Here is a 16,797-nt window from a genome sequence, read left to right as displayed (position 1 = left end):
GAAGTGGTAGTTTAAGCCAATGTAACAATAAAAATGAATAAAAACAGGCAGAAGAAAGAAAGAAGAAAAAGAAAATCTCGCGAACTGGTGAGTCACTGATGCTTAAATCATGAAACTAGCATCCCGAAATTACCTTGGACAAGAACTTTAAGATAGAATTGTGCTTCCCATAATTAAAAAACTTTACCAAGCACAGTAAAGATAGTAAGAAATTAGTACATACGCTAGACAGTGATTCCACTGTATGAAAGATGGAAAGAGGTAAAAATTTTAAAGGTAAAAATGTTCTACAATATAAGGGATCAAGGGTCTCAAACATGCAGTAGTGAAAACAATGATTTATTGATTAGATATATTCCTCTTCCTTGGTCCTTTCTCTCACAATTCTCAGATATTCTGGTAATGGGGAAAAGCCTACAGATCGTCTTAAAACACAAACAACCCAATTCAATTTGCATCCTGGCTAACAGGAGTGCTATGAAAACCACCTCAGAGCAAACCTTTGGAGCAAATAGTGAGATTAAAACATCTGAGCTAACTGCAGTGATGCAGGAACATAATACTTGAAACTCAATTTGAGGATAGAACCTTTATGGACAGATTCAAGTTTTGTTTTTAATTCAAATGAAAACTGAAGACAAACTTGGTCCTTTAGTGCAGTAGTGAAGAAAACAAATGAAGACAAGAGCAATTCTTTCAAGGACAAATTTCACCTGGCCAACTGTGCCTAAACTGGTGGGAATAATTAAGTCCATTACTCGCATCTGCAATTCAGGATGCAGAAGTACAAATTTATGCTTTAATAGGGTTAGACTACATAATAAGAATACTGCAAGTATCTTAACAAAAGCCCCCTGGGGTTCTCAGCCCACACTCTAAGAGTAGAAATTCCAATGTAAAGCAAGCTTGCTGGCACTGGGCTGATGGGCAGGGGGAAATGATATGCTCGGTCCAAGCCATTCAATTCTACTAAAATGGGCAAAGAGATCTCATCCCGCCAACTCTTAATTGTACTGATGTTTCAAAACTATACAGCTGTAAAGACCCAGGGAGTGGTAACATACGCTCGGTAAGTTAAGACCTTAAGGCCAGAGACTATCATAAATATGTAAGTTTATACATGCTTATGAAAACATACCTAAAGGAGAAACAACCACAAGAACATTTTAAATTAGAAAAGCTTTCAATATTTTCACATTTCCATTTTCTCCTGTCACTCAAACACTGATTTTCTAGTTTCCCTCACCTATGAATCTGCTTTAAAAATATATGCACAAGGGTTCATTTAAACCTTGTAAATCTTAGAAACTGAAAAGTATCAGTTACTCCAAAAAACAATCTATATATATTTTTTTACCATTATCAAAGCAGCTTTCGGCCTTATACTGAAATTAACAGTTCTGTACTGAAATGAGATCTAAACCATTATATACAATATAACCCACCCCCCAAGATGTGTGGGAACTTGGTGGTAACAAGCCACTGAAATTAAAATTATACTTCCCAGGATTAACCATGAACAATAAAACACACTTGTTTTACATGTACTGCTGCCACAGATCAAGCAGAAAGTTTTTTTTCTTAAAATGGTTCAATGCACATAACAATAGGATTAAAGAGATAAAGGCAAAGAAAGAAAAAGAGAGAGCCTTAGAGTAATGAGACATTACCTTTGGAGCGCACGGTGTAACACTCTTTCTGTAAATTTTACACAAAAATGGCAAGAAATAAATTGTAATACACTTTTAAGACAAGACTGAATCTATGTTTTAATATCAATATAACTTTGAAATTAAATACTTTCAAGTTTTATGCAAAGCAAGAAAGCTTTTAAAAAAGGAGGGCTCTAAATTTTCTTTCACATAGGGTATGTATGTAGAGATGAATTATGTTTAAGAAAAGCATTGTGGTTGAAGTGGGAATCTGCTCAGGTCCCTAATATTGTAACACCAGAGTGTGAATAATAGCTAGAAACAAAACATTATATATCGCTTTACAAATCACAGAAACTGGCTAAGTCATCAACTAACATCCTTCTCAAAAAGAGAATAATGTATCCTGAATACATACATAAATAAAAAATCTGAATGCCCAGGAGCAGTTACTAGCAGTAGAAATCAAAAATTTCAATGGAAAGAACTGAGTTAAGAGACTTAAAACAAAATTTCAGGGAACTTTTTTTACTAATTCACTTCAAACAATTAAAGTACCTTTCATGTTTCTACATTTGAAAGCTTTTTTGGTCACACATCAAAACAGACTACCATCAGGAGTTAATGACCAAATGTTTAGACTGTAGTTTCTGTTCACTGCCATTACATACACTCTTATAGTTGTTAAGGAACTGAAAATAATAATAATAATAATAATAATAATAAAGCATACCTAGAATTTTAAGGATCTTCTCAAAGGATAAAAAAGCAAGAGAGGTATAAGAAAAAGTATGCTGTCAAATCTTGGCCACAGTACCTTCTTTTCCTGTCTAATCTCTGATTTTCTCCATTATGAAAATTTTTTATTCAATGAATATACACTGTCTGACCAATTATAATCCGATTAAACTTTAAACATATCTGTTACTATTCAGACCAAAACCTATATTACATACAGTGGACAAAATTCTTTATAGGGGTTTGGATATATTAAATCTTGAAATATTTAAAAATAGCTTTAATTTCTTATAAAGGCATTGATACATGAATTACTGTCAAAAAAAAATGTTTCAAATAATGTGGTGTTTCCAATGAATGTTGTTAAAAAAAAAAAAGTGACTCTAGTCGTAAAGTAGTATGAGAGAAGGAAACAAAGACAACCTATTTCTGTCTTAAGCAGGCTTTAACATGCAATTTTTCCCTTCAACTCCTGAAACTATCACCCCTGTAAGAGGCACCAAATTGTACAGAGTGACAAAGCTCATGTAAGGGCAATGGAAACTAACCAAGCCACGTTACAGTGCTCTACCTATCGTTCCATAAGTCACCAAAATAAAACAGCTTTAAAAAATTCAGCACTAACATTAACATAATACACAGCAAACACCATGAGATACAAAATTCCTTCCAGGTTGCTACCACAAATGTCACACAAGCACTAAGTAATATTAAGACTGGATGTTAGGGATGACACTTGATATCCAGAGACGATGGATTATGGTTAAGTGTCGTGAAATCTGTTCATGAAAAAATCCTGAAATTAACATATGAAAGTATTACTCCCAAAAAAGTAAGGAAAAAAGCCAGAACTTCTCAGGTTATTAACATTTACTAGCATTTCTTCTCACACAAATTCATGAATATGTGGAGGGAAAAAGATTTCTACCCCAAATCTACTTTTGCTACCCAAAAATATCAATATAGCTTTATAAAGCCCTTAAAACCAAACCACCCCTCAACTTCCCTTGCTCTGCTACTCTGAAACGATCAGCACTTCTCTCCCATTCAGGTAAGTAGCCATTCTTAAATGACATAGAATATATCCTAGAACTTATGTTTTCTTCCCACAGTCCTATTTATGACTGTTAAGATTTAACACACACTTTTTGTTTAAAGTTCAAAGTTTGACTTTTTGACATTATCTTATTTTCTTGTATTTTTATAATTATCATGACCACTGACAGTGGCCAACGACAAAGCCTGTTCTCCAAGGCTCTGTGGGTCTTTTCATTCCCTGGTTGCGATATGAGGCCTGCAGAGAGTAAGCCAAGGGAGACGAGAGCAACCGCCACTCCAACATGTTCTAACAGCAGCCGATGAAGAGACTGCAGCTGATTTAGGCAAGATGAGCCAGAGTTTCTTTGCAGCACCTTTCAGACTGATGAAAATTAAGCAATTACAACTATTTCCTTTAGGAGAGACAATATTTGCATATAAATCATGCCACATATTCAGAAACCTAGGATCAACCTACAAAACACTTTCTTCCTTTTATGTCTGCATTTTCACACCAAAATGTTTACTTTACATTTGAAAGTGGGGTAGATACTTTACAAACAGAAAAGGAAAAACAAAACTAACTCAAGGTATATACAAGACTAGATACAAGGCTTCCTGATAGCTAGGTTAGTGCTCTAACCAAGAGAATAGGTATTTAATACAAAGCTATAAATCACCTAACTAATCTTTTTAATGACTACTTTATGCAATATCTTCTTTATCCTTTTGATGAATGAAAATAAAGACAATGAAAATCAGAGTCAGAATTAATAGATTGTCATGACTGACAGCCAAAGGAAAAGAAAAATGCTTTCCTATGTGTCATATTATTCTCCAGCAATGCTTGAGGTGTCTAAAACTTACTAAAATTAAAATAAATTCAGGGGAATTCCCCGATGGTCCAGTGGTTAGGACTCTGCGCTCTCACTGCCAAGGACGCGGGTTCAATCCCTGGTCAGGGAGCTAAGATCCTACAAGCCACGTGGCGAGGTAAATAAAATAAAATGAAATAAAAATAAAATAAAGTAGAGTAGAATAAAGAAAAATAAATAAATAAATAAATAAATTCAGAGCAGACTGGTCAATAAACCTATGTAGCTTACAGTGTGCAGCATTCTCTTTCTAGCTATCAATTTCTTTAGGATTATGAGTAAAACTCCTACAACCTAGGCTGCATATGCCTTTTCTTCCTTACTCACCATTATCTATAGAACAAAGGATCTCTAAATTCTTTTCTAGTCTAAGACTTTATAATCCTATAGCTTTTACTGTGGCTTCTTCCTAGTCTTTGGCCTAAAAAATAAATAATAATAAAAAGGACCCAGTTAACCTGGTTACTACTCTGGTCCCAGTTCTTTGAATTCCTTCAAAAATAGCTCAGCATGAACAAACCATTACTTCCTCAGTGATTCATGGGGATAGTGCCATATATCACTCCTTTCACGTTTCCTGAGAAGTACTATTCGAAAAACAATTAGTTTTCTTCTATTTAGGCCCCTAAAAGCAAAATCACTATGACTAATATAGTAGTAGATATAAGTAGTTACTGCAAAAATTACAAATAGCTTTATAGAAGATTATCTGGTTTTTATCACACATATAATTTTTCCACCCAAAGAAAGCAATATATACAAAAATATGTTTAATAAGATGATGTATATGCCTTAGGAAGGGGAGGTTTTAAATGTTTTAAGTAATGAAGACAATAGTTATTCTTGAGCACAATAGTTATTGCTCTAGAATTCTTGGGGAACATTTTGTTCAAGTACCCACACTAACTGCATCAAATTTACTCCTTAGAATTACAAGGTAACAGATTTATAACATAAACTACAAATACAATTTTGCAAGGATATGTTAAAAGTCCTTATTAAGCCTATAAAACTGGAACTATAAAGGCAGTTCTTGGCATTTTATGATCCATTCTCACACTATCCTTTCTTTTTCAGGCTGCAGAACTGCTGCTCAAGGTGCCACAGGAAGAGCTGTGGGAGGAGGATGAAACGCAGGAGCCACCCCTGGGGAGCCATCAGACAGCTCAGTGACCATCGACCCTCCGAACCTCAACTTGCAGAGCGATTGATTATCTGTGGTCATCTATACAATTTGAAGATAGTACATTATACTTTTTTACTACTTCCAATTCCAAAAGGATTTGGGCTTGTAAGACATAGACTTTCAAAGATATCTCTTTCATGGGCCACCATCTCCATTTTACCTATCCCTTCTATAAAAGCAAAGAAACATTTTGTTTAGCAAAGTGAACATTAGTTTTATTTTATCCTGCAACCCCTGAGGCATTGGTACTTTTAGCTCACATTAAAAAAAGCACACACATAAAAACTTCTTAAAAAAAAAAAGAGAGAGAAGGATTTTTTGTGAGTGCAAAAATGTTTACTTCCAAGATTGCTTTTAACTGAAAATTCATTTCCAGAAGTAAATTTCAAACTAAAAGTAGAAAATTTTCTTTCAATCACAAGTTCACAGTGATTTTAGTGCCATCTACAATCAGTTAATTATGAAAACAAGGTTAAAAAATTTAATACTAATTTACAGGTGTTAAAATTCTAATTTGGTATTCCGTGTCAAAAAATAGTCTAATGTAAAATTAAGCTACGTAGAAAACAGACATGGCTTTAATTTTATTTGATACTAAACATTTCTAGAAAAGACTTAAGCAAGTACTAAATAACAAAAAAACAAGATATTCTAAATTTTCTGAAGAGAGAATCTCATATACTGGATTTTAACTAATGTATGTAGGTGCACGGGTTTTAACTCTAACATTTTCTAAATAAGCTAATTAGTATATAACAATGGGAAGAAGCTGCTGCTACCTGATAAATAAAAATTTTAATGTACTGATATAAAAAAGGAAATCTAAAAGAAACTTTAGAGCCCTCAGATGGTAGCTTTTTGACCAATGAATCATTAGTTTATCATGTACACAGTTCAGATAAGCTTAAAAATGGAAATGGGAAACCTCAATCAAAGAGTAAACAGCTTCTACAACAGGTTTTTCAAAATATTTCCCCCTACTTTTTTTTGGCCCTCAAGGAGGTTAAGAATTGAAAAATACTCTAGTAAAGTAATGTAATAACTAATACTCTATGGGATCAAAACAAGACACAGGAATAACTGTTTTAGGCCTTCCTTTTTTCCTGCACAACTCCAAGCATTATCATCTTCTATCAGCTTTCCATTTTTAGGACATTCTTAGGAACAGAATGCCCCTTATCTGAACTTTATCAGATCATGTTGGAATCTATTTTTCACACAAACTTAAAGTGTGAGATTTATTTTATATGAATAATTTACTCCTTTAAAGACAGGGAAGCGCCATTCATACTCATCCATTCAGAAAGATGACAAAATTTTTTTCTGGTAAACCATGGAAAAATATTTCTCCAATATACATAGCATAACTGCAGAGATTTACTTCCAATCAAAAGCATTAAACTCCATGCTAGCCAATTATCTTTCATATCTTATACCATGGGATTATAATAAAAATAGGTTTTGGAGTAGCTTTAGATAAGAATATAACTAAAAGTATGCCAAAAGTCTTTCAGATGAGAAATAAGTAAGGTTTTGGTTGTGTATACACATACACATAAAGGTGTTTGTTTTTTAAACACCAAATTCAGCATTCTGAAGTTTTCTAAGTGATAATATCATAAACTTTGGCGGAAATGATAGCAACATTGGGTTAACTCAGTTACGCATAGAGATCTCACAAAGTTTAAGACTGTTAACAATGCTGGCTTAACACCGAATCATTTATCTCTATACAATGTCAGAAAACAATGGCGCCTCTCTCAAACTGGTTCAAAGAACAACAGTTAGAGAAAAAGCAACCATACTATGGTTTACTCAAACCAACTGCGTTCCACGCCAAGGGCACATCCAGTCCTAGTCATGGACAAGTTGTAAATGTTCATCAAGGGTTTATGTTCCAATCCAGATTTGGTAATCTGAGTCCCCAAATTTGTTAAGAGTCAAAGCCAATTTCTTTTCTTAAGATGACAACATATTCTGAAAATAATTTACATCTTTTAAGTTACGCCTTTTAAGTACCATTCTTCAAATCCAGGATATACGCTTACCACTGTGGCTGTTAGAGCTTACCAATTACTATAACATAATAAAACCCAAGTTGACAGAATCTAGCATTAAACTTGGTTTAACGATACCATCTTTCTCATGAACAGCGCTTCTCTGTTTAGAAAAAGCTCATCTCTGAATTATGCCTACTCACATGAAAAACTGGGAACCATTGGTATGTTTCCCTCGATTTGCCATTGACAAAAGGAACGCTCTGTCATGTTTGAGAATAAAGTTTTCATCTGTTTGAAGAAAACACAAATTTGTCAGTCTACAATTATAAGTCACTTTTAAAGTGCAATGTTCAAAGTAATAAATAGAAAGCAAAGGATGAAATTCCTCTTCTGGTCAGTACAGATACTTGACTGAATACTTTGAAAAAAATTCTTTTAACTAATCAAATAACAAAAGCATAAAACAAAAACAAAAACTCTACTTATTTACTACTTAGCCTTGAGAAAAAGAACACATATTTAATACTTTTATACAAACAGCCTTAGAACAGTCACTTTTAGTAGTAACATATTTTGGCTAAATGATGTTTAAACTATTAACTTTCAGGGAAAACTAGCAAGAAAATTTTAGAAAAATCTTTACAGTAAAGCTCATTTCCTCCAAATTTCCAATTAACCTGCATAATGCACTATACATGGAAGTTTAATAATCCTCTTACGTGCTTAATTTCTATATGGTAAATTTATTACTCAATTCAATTGATGCTAGACTATGAAACCAAAAACCAAAATATTACAGTAAGTTAAGTTGTAGGGACATGCCTAAATTAAATTAAGTTATGTAGATTCTTTCTAATCAATAGGATCAAAAATTATCTAAGGAAGCAAGTCCTGTAAATACAAAAATTTAAATGGCAAAATACAATTTTTAGATATACAAATATCTGCCACAGGGAACAACCACATTACAGTGGCCTACAGCATTAGTTTCAAATTGTTACATGCTAATAGAACCAGCTAAAGAGCTGTTTCCTACTAGTTCAAAGGAGAAACTCTGTCATAAAGATCACTTAGAGATGGATTTAATTCCAGCAGAAATATCCTGAAAACTAATTTAAATTTCCTTTTAACACTCATACAAACAAATCTTTCTTTAAAACAAACAGAAACATAGAAAACTTTAAAAAAAAAGATTACCTTGGGAACAGGCTTCTGAAAAAGTAGTAATCCATTTTCCCCCAAAAGAAATATAAAAGACTATTATAACACTGAAGCTATCATGGCATTAAAACCTAGTAATATTGGATCCCATTATAAATTTCCGCAACTGACTTTTCTAAGGCTTTTTGGGGCAAGTGCAATAGTTAGATTTATGCAAATACTACTGTAGGAAAAAAACACAATCATATAGCTCTAGTATACAAAAGAAAACATACAAACCTTTGAGAAAGGAAGAAATACCAAATTTTATTCAAAGAAATTGCTTGGTTTAGAGAAAATAAACATTAACTAGATTCTTTTCCCTGATGTGGAAATAATAACCCATTGGGAAAAGAAAAGAAGATACAGATGCATGTATGAAACAGTATACAGAATTTTCCAAGTCTTCAAGCAATATAAGAAATCCAGCCACAACCTGACCCAGACTGTCCATAAATTTATTAGGAAGGGTGCAAGGGAACAGAGTTGGAGTTTGTGTTACTGAGCTTCGTTCTCTTACCTTTTCATTTTGCAAAAGACCACATTCTCTATAAACAAAAGAATATGTTGACAGTTTTAGGCAGGAAGATAGGAGTTTTCATGTATATAGTTGCCTAACCTCCATGCTGAAAGTCATGTTTAACCATAAAGTTAGCCTTAATTAATCTTGTCAATTAAGTTATATATTACAATGTAATTTATCCCCAAGTTCATGCAAATAAAGTATTTTCATGCAGCATTAGTTTCATGCAAAAAGTGAACTATAGGTAAACCTCTTCTCATTAAAAGTACATGATCAAACTTGCTTTAATATCAGAACTGAGACAAAAGACCATAAAATATTAAGCCTTACCTTTAAAATATCCACCATAAATTGATTCTCCACCTTTTCCATTACCTGAAAATAATGAGCTACATTAAACAATAATGAAAACTAAAAATATACTAATACACATAAATTACTTTTTATGGTTTCAATTTGCTGAAGGAGTAATTACTGCAGATGATAAAAATTCTAAGACTCCTCAATTGACCTCAGTTTTAAACTATAAATCCAATCCCATTATAATAAAAACTATTTAAAAAATTCTCTCCATAACCCACTTATTTCAAACAGCAATCACACCAACAAAATTCTAAAAGAATAAAAACAATTGAACAGTACTTTGGCATTCACTGTAGGGTATTCACCAAGTAACTGTATTAAAACTGCATAAAAACAAACAAAAAAAAGTCTTAGTATTTTGCTTTTTATACATTCTTGGCCTACAACATTCATTCATCCAACAACTATTCACTGACCACCTAATATTTACATCATACTGTGACACTATATTTACAATTAAAAGTAATAATGAGATGCTTTAGAAACTGATAGAGTTATTAAGAGCATAACTTTTAGCTCTACCTTCACTGAAGTCCCCACCCTGAATCATAAAGTTTTTAACCACACGATGGAATGTAGAACCTTTATAACATAACTTCTTCCCAGTTGTTTTCCCAAGGCCTTTCTCCCCTGGAAAAAAAAAAGAAATGAAGTTTAGCTACAAACATATCCTTCCATGGAAAGCACCATCCAATTAATCCTTTGTCAAATCCCTCGTGCTGGGCACTGTAAGAGATAAGTAACATAAATGTTTTTCCTATTTTTTCTACTTTTTAAAAATATAAATCCAATTACATGTAACAAAGAACAATCTCATTATGTTCTGCTTCTCTATTTTCTAATCTTAAATTTCTTGTGAAATCTGGAATGCTAAATTTGTTCAAAGTACTAAAATCTGTAAAATTCTACCAAAATAAATCAGTTTTGAATATACTATTATTTTATAAACTACAATGGATAAAGATTTCATTACATATGGTGGTACTTCCTTTTTCATTTCTGAGACCATTTCTTTCTCCTCTCTTCCCTTTAAGAAATGCTTCCCTAACATCATATAAGTGAAAATAATATTTTTTATTTGCTAAACTCATTTCACAGATCATTACTTTTTAAGGAAAATATCTACTCTGTTAAGCAAGGTAAAACTGTAAGCCAGGACTTCTCATTGGAAATAATTTAATAATTCATTTACCTGAGCATAGGCAAAGGAAGTTTTTGCAAGTTTTTGGACATATATCTGAAAAGAGCTGAAACATAATGCGACCAACTGAAATAAAACACATGAAAAAAAGGTAAGCAAGTTGATTAAATATATCATATTTTATATGAGAGAAATAAATAGAATTAACAAATCAAAGGGCCCATTTTTGTAATTCATTTTAATTTTTTAAGAGATTCAACAGGAAAGAATTTAACTAGGCAATACCAACTAACAAGAACCCCACTCTATTAGCATTAGGATTCACATGCAACCAAACTGATTTCAGCCCTAAAACTGTAGGATTTTAAGTGTCTTTTAAAGGGACCTTATATTATTAGATTCCTTATAGTGTATCTCCTACCTGAACTATTAATCTTCTTTAAAAATACTCTCGAAGGACTTCCCTGGTGGTCCAGTGGTAAAGAATCCGCCTTCCAATGCAGGGGACGCGGGTTCGATCCCTGGGAACTAAGATCCCACATGCCGTAGGGCAACTAAGCCCGTGCGCTAGAACTACTGAGCTCGCGCATCTCAACCAGAGAGCCCGCGTGCCGCAAACTACAGAGCCCATGGACTCTGGAGCCAGCACACCACAACTAGAGAGAAAAAACCCGCCCGCCATAACTAGAGAGAAGCCCGAGAGCTGCAATGAAGACACTGTGCGCCGCAACGAAAGATCCCACGTGCCTCAACGAAGATCCCGAGTGCCACAACTAAGACCCGACACAGCCAAGGAAAAAAAAATACTCTTGGTAATAGTTGTCTGATTTATGCTTGAACCCCTCCAGTGATGAGAACATCATATCATAAGATAGTCATTCCGGCCAGTACTGTTAGAAGAAAGTTCTGTCCTCTACATCAGCTTTTTACCTTTATGAAAAAACTGTTTACAACTTCCTGAACTGCCACTCACAACTAAAACTCACATTCTATTCCTGAGAGAGTAGAAAGAGAACAGGTATGGTTCCTAAAAACTAACCAACAAACAAACAACCCTACAATAAACAGGAAATGAGAAGGAGCAAGTCTGAAAATTCGATTTAACTATGCCAATAGAGAAGTGTTTCACAAACCTTTTGGTCTCAAGACTCCTTTATACTATTTTTTCTTTCTTTCTTTTTTAAAACTTTTAATTTTTTTAGTTTATTTAATTTTATTTTTTATTTTTCTTATTTTTATCTTTTTGGCTGCATTGGGTCTTCGTTGCTGCGCATGGGCTTTCTCTAGTTGCGGCGAGCAGGGGCTACGCTTTGTTGCGGCGCACGGGCTTCTCACTGTGGTGGCTTCGCTTGTTGTGGAGCACAGGCTTTAGGCACATGGGTTTCAGTAGTTGCAGCACGCGGGCTCAGTAGTTGTGGCACACGGGTTTAGTTGCTCCGCGGCATGTGGGAATTTCCTGGACCAGGGATCGAACCTGTGTTCCCTGCATTGGCAGGCGGATTCTTAACCATTGCACCACCAGGGAAGTCCCTCCTTTAAATTCTTAAAAATGATTAAGCTTTTAAAATGTGGTTATATTTATTGCTATTCACTGTATTATAAATTAAAACTCAGAAACTTTCAAAAAACAAGAATACACAAGCACACATTCCATCAGCTGTCAGAGTGGTGACATCATCACATATTGTGTAATCTCTGGAAAACTCGACTTGTGAATGAGAGTGCAAGAGGCAAATTAATTATTCTAAAAATGGTTTTGACTTTGCATACCTCCTGAAAGTGTCTCAATAAAATAAGAAATGGAATTTTGATTTATAATCACTTTCTTGAGTTCCCTTTCCCTTTATTCTACAAAATCTTTTCCATTATGAACATTTGTATATACTCAAGGAGACTTGTGGAATAAATCAAAATTAACTGTGGACCAAGCATAAGTCATTTGCAGTACAGACACAGAATGATTTACTGTGTATCACTATGATTTTAATTTATTCCTGGCCATGTCAGTCAGTTCCTCTGAGGACAAAACAAAGCTACTGCATAAGAGACAGCCTTAAAGGATAAAAAGTGGGAGATAGAATCATATAAGGAGACTTTCCCAAGTCAACAGTGCCAAATGGAGTGCTGGAACCAAATTTTAAAGCAATTTCAAAACCTTCTAGCTGATCTTGATATCTAAAGGAATGAAGAAAAAGGTAAGAAAAGAAAGCAAAAAGGAGGACAGCAATGTATCTAAAATCATTTCAGAATTTTAAAAATTGCATGTAATATCAGTAATATTAAATACTACTCTTTGTATTTACATGGAACTATTTTACCAGTGTGATAAAAGTATTTCCATCACTCTTCATAAATCCCTAAGAAATGGCTGGCTAGGTGGGTGTCAAGTTCAAAATCACCTAGCTTTGCAAACTAGAACATACTTAGATCTTTGGAATCCCTTTAAGATAGTTAATTTTCAGAATAAAAGATATAATCAAAACTGAAACTTCGCCTTTTCTTTTAGGAAGTAACTTCAATATCAAGGGTTTTTTTTGTTTTAAAAAAATTAATTTATTTATTATTTGGTTGCACCGGGTCTTAGTTGCAGCAGGCGGGCTCCTTAGTTGCAGCACGTGGGCTCCTTAATTGCGGCAGGCGGGTTCCTTAGTTGTGGCATGTGAACTCTTAGTTGCATGTGGGATCTAGTTCCCTGACCAGGGACTGATCCCGGGCCCCCCGCATTGGGAGCACGGAGTCTTATCCACTGCGCCACCAGGGAAGTCCCTCAAGGGTTTTTTAAAAAATCTTTAATGCATCCAAGTGAAAACTGATGAAAGTTTCAAATATTTTTAGTTTCTCCTTTACAGATGATTAGTAGTTATGAACACTCTAATGGTACAATACATATGAAAACAGTTAAATGTGATTATATTTCCAGGTCTAATATTCAGAGAGGGATATCTAACTACAATGATTTTTAAAAAAATGCTCACCTCTAATATCTTACCCTCTAACCTGATGAAGAAAAGAAATTTCTATTGACCTCTCATTCTCATGGGGCAGGGGTTAGAGCAGAGGTTTTGTCTTTTCCATGGCATTGTGTTTTTAAGAGCAAAAGAAAAAAACTGAGCAAAACCAAACTGTTTTGGGCTCAATACCATGGTGCAAGGTTAAAAACACTGCTAAAGGCTCTAAAGTAAATGATGTACATATCAGAACTGTAAAATATCATACTGGACAGCTAGTTCATCCACCAATGTCAGAATTTCCTTTGCAACAACACGGACAGATGAATACCAACAAAGATAGAAAAATAACAGAAAAGCACAGGGACTCAAACAGGGGTAGGAGGTGAGAATTAGAAAAGGAACAGCCATCTTATGTTAAAGGTAGAAAAGGAAAAATCTTTGTATATTTCACTTGGCATTTTGAGGCAAAGAAAGAAAAGGAAAAGGACAGTGCTAAGAAGTGAACTTTCTTCTCTCAAAGTCCCCATAAAAATCCATATGAATTTGCCTTCATGGCCTTTCAACCAGGCCTGGTGTTATTACTGGGATTCTCTGGGCCCTACTTCTAAAAAAATAAGGAGAAAAAGGGGTGGGGAGCACACTCTTGCTTACAGAAATGGAAACAAGACTTTTCCCTAAAACTGAACATGAGCTCAGTGCTCGAGCTCATGCTCATGCATGTGCACTAATTAAAGCAACTTTAAAAAAAGTATGTCAGATACTGTGCTAGGTTCTTTACAAATACAGGCAGCTCTGCAATAACGAGAGAACTGAAAGAAACATTGCATTATCCAAAATATCACATATAAAGACAACTGTTTCCATGGGACAATAGGGGTTGGGGACAAGGGAATTTCAGGTCATAGTAAAAATGACTGTTTTCCTTAAGAGTATCAATAATAAAGGCATGTTTTTAGTTATAAGAATATGTTATAAAACTTAAACATCATTGAGGAAATCCTACAATTGATCACACCTCACTCTGGCCTTTCTCAGCACTGTCATTAGCACAACCCTTCTTGTGGTCTTTCAAATTACTATTAGGACAACAAGAATAACTCAGAATAGCAGTGCTGTTCACAGTTCTTCTCTTCCACGTCACTAGTTCCCCACCTTGTTATCTAATTGTGTCACAACACAAACGGTATTGCTCCTTAATTAATCTATCCATTAGAATAAATTCATTTTACAAAAACACAATCTGTAAGACAGGTGGTTGTATTATTTAATTACTTTCCAAGAACCTTATTATGCAGGCACTATTGCACTAAAGTCCTATTAATTTATGAGTGTATAAAAAGGGGAGAAATCATTTAAATAGTGCAGACCACTGCATCCAGTCACTGTATTCATGGGCTTATGACCCAGGGTGTGCTTGAGATGGGAGATTCATTTCTCCTGTTCCCTCAGCACAAATCAGATCTCATATGCTCGTTCTATCTCAAAGTATAAGCTATCTTGAGTGTGAGTCTAAAGTTTAAAGGGTAATTTTGAATACAAGCAAATTTCACTGTACTGCTATCTTTAGAACCACAATAACAAAACTCTATAGTATTTCCATTTACAAAGAGGTCAAGTGGCTTGCCCAAGGTCATAAGCAGTACTCAAACATTTGTCTTCCTCTTTACTTAAAACTTATTTCTTGGTTTCAGTTCCAAATACTTTACAATGTTTACTAAGAATACATTTTTTTAAAAAATAAATTTATTTATTTATTTTTGGCTGTGTTGGGTCTTTGTTGCTGCGTGTGGGCTTTCTCTAGTTGCAGCGAGCAGGGGTTACCCTTTGTTGCGGTGCGCGGGCTTCTCATTGCGGTGGCTTCTCTTGTTGCAGAGCATGGGCTCTAGGTGCGTGGGCTTCAGTAGTTGTGGCTCGCGGGCTCTAGAGCGCAGGCTCAGCAGTTGTGGCACACGGGCTTAGTTGCTCTGCGGCATGTGGGGTCTTCCTGGACCAGGGTTTGAACCCATGTCCCCTGCATTGGCAGGCGGATTCTTAACCACTGCGCCACCAGGGAAGCCCTACTAAGAATACATTTTTTGTTCAGTTTCTTCAATTCACGTGAACCTTGAGCAGTAAAGTTGAAACACCCATTTCAATGATATCCCCATTTTATCTATTTTGATAACTTGCCAGGGTTTTATAATATTGCTCTGAGGCCCACATAAAGCAAAATTCTAAAGTGAAGCATTCCTTTAAAGAAACACTTTGGTTATCACTTTGGAAAACCAACTTTAAGCCTCTGACAAATACAAAATAAGTAATGTTCTATTTAAAAAGGGAAGGGGGGGGGGACTTCCCTGGTGGCACAGTGGTTAAGAATCCGCCTGCCAATGCAGGGAACACGGATTCAATCCCTGGTCCGGGAAGATCCCACCTGCCGCGGAGCAACTAAGCTCGTGCGCCACAACTACTGAGGCTGTGCTCTAGAGCCCGTGAGCCACAACTACTGAAGCCCACACGCCCCAAGCCTGTGCTCCGCAACAAAAGAAGCCACCACAATGAGAAGCCCGCACACTGCAACGAAGAGTAGCCCCCGTTCGATGCAACTAGAGAAAGCCCGCCTGCAGCAACAAAGACCCAATGCAGCCAAAAGTAAATAAATAAATAAATTTTAAAAAATAAAAAGGGAAGGAGCTGTATTCCTCTAAAATGTCAATGTCATAGAGACCAAAAAAAAGGCTATGAAAAAGAAGGATAAAGAGACATGACAGCTGAATGTAATATCTGATGCCAGACTGGATTTTGTACTGGAGGGGAAAAAATGTTATAATCGACTTTTCAGGCTAACTGACAAAAATGGAATACAGAGACAGTAGATTAAAGTATTATATCAATGTAAATTTATGAAGTTGGTAACTGCATTGTAGTTATGTAGGAGAATATCCCTATTCTTTTCTTTCTTAAAAATTTTTTTAATGTTTCTTAAGACTCTTTTAATGAATATCCCTATTCTTAACAAATATACACAAGTATTTAGGAGTAAAGAGCCATGATGTGGGTGAACCGCAAATGGTTCAGAAAAAATTGTGTGTGTAGAGAGAGATTAATAAAGCAAATGGTATAAAATGTAAATAGGTGAATCTGGGTAAAG

The 16,797-nt window shown here is 34.9% G+C and overlaps 1 protein-coding gene across 8 annotated transcripts in view; it reads right to left on the bottom strand.

Moving 5' to 3' along the window:
* NKTR (natural killer cell triggering receptor) overlaps positions 1 to 16,797 on the bottom strand; it is a 49,746-nt gene that overhangs the window by 23,974 nt on the left and 8,975 nt on the right. For 3 of the 8 annotated variants that reach the window (XM_007193450.2, XM_007193451.2, XM_057554315.1), the window contains exons 3-6: positions 10,768 to 10,842; positions 10,098 to 10,205; positions 9,543 to 9,587; positions 7,690 to 7,777 (exon numbers count right to left, since the gene is read on the bottom strand). In XM_007193450.2, the coding sequence (XP_007193512.2) occupies positions 7,690 to 7,777; positions 9,543 to 9,587; positions 10,098 to 10,205; positions 10,768 to 10,842 (316 nt within the window). The other 5 variants (XM_057554316.1, XM_057554314.1, XM_057554313.1 and 2 more) reach the window with 5 other exon arrangements.

This window comes from Balaenoptera acutorostrata, chromosome 10, assembly GCF_949987535.1.
Source record: "Balaenoptera acutorostrata chromosome 10, mBalAcu1.1, whole genome shotgun sequence".
Classification (NCBI taxonomy): Eukaryota; Metazoa; Chordata; class Mammalia; order Artiodactyla; family Balaenopteridae; genus Balaenoptera; species Balaenoptera acutorostrata.
The sequence above is the reverse complement of the archived record's forward strand: the minus strand, read 5'-3'. Positions and strand labels throughout refer to the sequence as shown.